Source organism: Terrapene carolina, unplaced genomic scaffold (genome assembly GCF_002925995.2).
Source record: "Terrapene carolina triunguis isolate 2854851 unplaced genomic scaffold, T_m_triunguis-2.0 Scaffold23, whole genome shotgun sequence".
Classification (NCBI taxonomy): domain Eukaryota; kingdom Metazoa; phylum Chordata; order Testudines; family Emydidae; genus Terrapene; species Terrapene triunguis.
The window spans coordinates 14112719-14117758 of record NW_020664374.1 but is presented as its reverse complement, the minus strand read 5'-3'; the positions used below and the strand labels follow the sequence as shown (position 1 = coordinate 14117758).

Sequence of the window (5040 nt, the reverse complement as noted above, 5' to 3'; positions counted from 1 at the left end):
TGTTAAGCCGCAGCTATTGTTAGTAAGTATCATTGGACTGAAGTATAAAAACTGTTTCATTAAAAGGTAGCCAAAGGTAAGACTGTTCTTAATTCTCACTAGCAAGTTAGACAGTTTTGGAAGTTCCATGATGTTAAAAATACAATTAATAATGGCTAATTACATGTATAATTAGTGGTGATAACTGACAAATATTGAGAAACAATTTACACAAATCATCAGTACAGCACAGTATGTGTGTATATGATCTTCCACTTGCCTGTAGTATCATAACTGACAGGAATTCAGGCCAAAGTACTGTAATGTTTGTTTCCTTCAAACTTCCTCAAACACATTAGTAGAGAATCAACACGTCCAATGATGCTGTTTTAACTAGATTCTAATTAGGTACTCAAAATTGATAATGTCTCAATACAAAGATATCTGCTACAAGAAAGACAGACATTCTTCTCTCTTTACTGTCATTTAATGGAATCTGTGTACAATGCATTATATCTTTTATAATTTTCTGTTAGCACTACACTTTTTAGATTTTGCCAGAAAAGGCCTTCAGCGTGTGGATTCTTAGGCCAGTCAAGAACAGAGCTCTTGCAGATCCTCCTTCTCAGCCTCAGGTACTGGGAATGCTGTAGCACCGGCTCCAGTAGAATAAACACAATCACATCTGTATTCTCATCCATTAGTCTCTGCAGAGCGATATAAAAAGCAGTTTTAAAGTTCCCGTTTTTCACATATCTTTCGGTTAGAACAAATATTGTCTTTCTGCTGTGATGGATGCTCTGTGCAAGGTTATCAATGACAGCCTTTCCCGGCTCCCAGTCCCTTTCCTCCAAACAAAGCAGAACGTGCTTGTCTCCGTTTTCCTCTAGACGAAATCGTAGCTCATTTATTACCCAGTCAGTTACTGCCATATCCTTAGTATCATAGGCTATGTAAGCATCATAGAGAGCTTTGGTCATGCCAAGAGATTTATATCCTTTTAGTTTTGCTGTACAAAAATAGTAAATATACCAGGCATCCCAATAAAATAAATGTTTTGTGATAGCTGTCGTCATAATGGTCAAAATAATGAAGAATGATAAACAAAAGCATATTGCTGCAATGTTATCCAAAGTACAGGCATATATGTCTAAACTTATGATGCTCTTCCCTCTTTGATCTCCAGGTGTTGCACAAATGACATCTGTTGCCAGTCGTGGGATACTAACATTAACATAATGGTTTATCCAGTTTTTGAAATCAACAGTTGCACAGGTGCATTCGAAAGGGTTTCCTTTTAAGTCCAAAAGCTCTAAATAAATTAAGTTATCATACTGACGTATTGACTGGTTTATGGAAGACAGCTCATTGTAACTTAAATCAAGGTGCAGGAGGCTGCTGGCTTTGTTAAAAAATCCATCAGCAAGCTGAGAAATCTTGTTTTGTCGAAGCACTAGTCTCTGAAGGGAAGCTGTGCAGTTGGCAAGGTTATCAGTTACAAAAGACAGTTCATTTGAGCTCAGATCCAATAATGTAAGGTTCTGAAATTGTTGCAGGGCTGTCCAATCAAAGTACTTTAATTCATTGTTCGTTATGTGTAGCTCAATTAGACTTTGTGGCAGGCCACAAAATGCCTTGGTAGGAATTTCATGAAGTCTGTTGTGGGATATGTCGAGATGAGTCAGATTGCAGAGGTTTTTAAAAATATTTATGTATCTATTATCTCCTTTTTTCCATAAAATATCAAGGCGGTTTCCTTTGAACACTAATTCTTTCAGGGAGCTGCTAGTTAGATTAGGCTCTGTGAGTGTAAAAATTGCATTGTAACTTAAATTTAAAACTTTTAGATATGGAAGATTTTCAGTAAATCCCAATCTGTGTGTTATCCCTGACACAATAAAATAGTGTACGTTGTAGCTGAGGTCCAGTACCTCTAGTTTAGGCAGTTCATAAAATGCATAGTGATAAGCCAAATCAAGTTTATTAAAAGACAGATCTAAATATTTGAGATTAGGTAGAAAGATAAATTCAGTGCCATTCAAAGCTTGTCCAATGCCATTTGAAGACAAATTCAAACAGGCTATATCATGGAAACCTTTAAATTGCTGTTGGTCAATGAAGAAAATACTGTTTAAGCTTAGATCTAATGATTTACCATACATGCTGCATTGGGGTTTGATTAAAGGAAAAATGGAATTATACGCACTGCTACTGGATTTGCCTTCTGCCGGTAGCATACTATTTACTGATGGCTCGAGATCAGTATCTGTTGAACGACTTCGAATGACATGATTTTGGACTGATTCTCCTCTAATAACACTGTTATTGCTGCCCTCTAATATGGGTGATATCCTGTTGTCAGACAAAGAAATTGTAGTCAGATTAGCAAAGAGCTGAAACACACTGAAATCAATTTGCTTGATAAAGTTGACTCCTAAATTGAGGGTGTGTAGTTTAGTAAGATTTATGAGAGGCCGAAGGTGTTTGCTCTTAAGTTCCTTGAACACGTAACCTCTTAAGTGCAGTTGCTGGAGAGAGACCAGGTTGGAGAACTTATCTGAAATATTTATATACCTTGGGTATGATTTCCTTGCATAGTTAAAAGATAAATCAAGCACCTCCAAATAAGGCAGCTGGAGTAAAAACTCTCCAGAGGCTATTTCCTTTATCAAGTAGTTAAATTCAAGATGCAGCACCTTTAACTGAGTTGTGTTATAAAACCAGCTGGCAGGTAAGCGAATGAGAGAGGTGCTGGAGAGGTTTAAATTCTGTAAATTTTTCAGATGCTGGAAAGCAAGAGGATGTATTTGAATGGCGGAGTCCCCACTGCAAGGTTCACATGGGTAGGGGGCATTGTAGCACCTTGGACAGTTTCCACTTAAGTCAAGGACTTCTACATTAGACAGTTCATTAAAATCATCTTGGTTGATGGTTTTGATCTTGTTGCTGTTGAGGTAAAGTTTCCTTAGAGATGAAGGCAGTTTGCTTGGAACTCGGGTCAGGTTGTTGAAGGCGAGTGACAGGACTGTCAAAATCGTGAGGTCTGAGAAAGCCCCATTGTCTGCGAGGAAAGGTTTTTCGCAGGGATTCCCATAATAACAATTCCCGTCCATATAGAGTTCTTTCAGTTGAGTGAGTTCTGAAAAATGTTGCCGACAGATAGAAAGCATGTTGTTATATCTCAAACTCAGTGAGGTTAAGGACAATGGCATCCCAACTGGTATTTTACATAGGTGATTTTCATCAGCTAGTAGTTCCCTTAGCTTTGTTAAGTTAGCAAAAGCTCCATTTTCAATTACCATTCCTTTTTTACACAAACCATGAGCCTCTTCCTCTGCCTTAGAGTAGTGATTCCTGTTTAGATCTATTTTCATAAGATTATTCAGACCCTGAAAAGATTTTTTAAACACCTCCTTTATAAGGTTGTCTGAGAGCTTTAATTCTGTTACATTACCATGCATTGCAGCAGGCACACTTCTCAGTTGACGGGCACTGCAGTCAAAAATGACGGAGGAGTTATTCACGCTGACATCACATGGCAGGGTTCTAGGATACTTGGTCTCAGCAAGAATTTCTGAAGTACCATAGGCCAGAAGTAGCCGCCATATCAGATTTGGGATTGTGGGATTCATGTTTCCCTTAAAAAAGAGAGTGTGCTTTTAATAATAATAAATAGGTGGCATTGGTATAGCAGTTTTGAAAATAGCATCATCAGTTCATCAATTCATGGGCCAAGATTTGCAAAACTGTATGCCTGAATTTCTGGTGCTTAATGTAAAACAAATTTAAAGGGCCTGATTTTTAATGGATGGTGCTGAGCAGTTTCTGAAAAGCAGATCTTGTCAAGGTTATCTCAGCTTGAATACCCAAAAATACAGGCACCCAAAATCACTAGTCTTTTTTTGTACATTGTAGCTATGGTTTTTAAGACATTTTAGTTTGTCTTCTTTATCCCTCCCATTACAAGTGCAACCAAAAAGTTTAGTTACAAGGTTGATAGGAAATTATATATAGTATAGAAATTAATTATAATGACATCTTAGCATCATCCAACCTGTGCACAGCATGAGGCAGGTGCCTTGTAGATAAAATAGCATGTGCTCATGTGATTAAAGATTGTATCATAATGCATATGCACAAGGGAACTGAATTAAGGTTGCACAGGCAAACTTAATTCTGGCATTTCCTAATTTTCAGTGATTGCCTTTGGAACCTTCATGTTCTTTTTAATGTAAGTTTTTTTCTGTTACTTTCTAAAAAGCAAACTGACCCCCCCCCCATCTTGCATCTCATAGAATCATATTGACACCCACAAGGGTCGTCGGAAGGGTGAGACCTTTAGATCCACTACGCAGTCCTCTACTGCTTGAGCTAGTGGAGTAACTAGCAGCGTTAGTCGGCTGTTCTCCTCTATGCTGCACCAACCACTACAGGCAGATGAGACATATTTTGTGCATTTCTCAGCTATTTGCTAGACAGCAGAAGAATATTGGTATGCAGGAATCTAGACTCCAGTTGCTGGTTCTGGAGGGGAGTATTCTCCAGTGGTTACAGACTGTTTTTGCTTCTTTCCCCACCATCATGCCCCCCACACACTTTTGCCTCTGTACCTTAGCATGTATCCCCAGCCTGTCCTCTCCCCTTCTGTCCTATCCAGGTTGCTCCTCTTTCCCTCTGTTCCTCTACTTCCCACACAACCTGCTCCTAACTCTGCCCCTCCAACTCTGCCCTCACTCCTCTGCATTCATGTCAGGATGCTTCTCCCTTCTCTTCCATGCTGCCTGGGTATCACGGGGGGTGGGGATGGAGGAGCACTGAGAGCACAGGAGAGGCAATCTCCTGCTCTCATTTCCTGTGCCCGGTACCACAATTAGAGGGAAAGCCTTGCTCCAGCCCTGGAGCTGGACCACATTCAGAAATGAACAGCCCCAGTCTTTTCGGTCTCTCCTCAGGTGGAAGTCTTTCCATGCCATCTGTTTGCCAGCTAGATTTCTTTAGTGATTTTAAAAAAATGGACAGCTAAACATCCTGATGCCGTTTTTAAAAAGCTCTACCTAAAAA

At 39.3% G+C, this 5040-nt stretch overlaps 1 protein-coding gene across 1 annotated transcript; it reads right to left on the bottom strand.

The window, feature by feature from the left end:
* Positions 1-461: 461 nt before the first annotated feature.
* Positions 462-3611, bottom strand: LOC113406146 (toll-like receptor 8). The gene has a single exon (XM_026649090.1). The coding sequence runs from the start codon at positions 3609-3611 to the stop codon at positions 462-464; it is 3150 nt and encodes a 1049-aa protein (XP_026504875.1).
* Between the last annotated feature and the right edge of the window lie 1429 nt (positions 3612-5040).

Coding starts and splice junctions, on each gene's coding strand:
- LOC113406146 (XM_026649090.1), bottom strand. CDS start 3,611: ATGAATCCCACAATCCCAAATCTGATATGGCGGCTACTTCTGGCCTAT.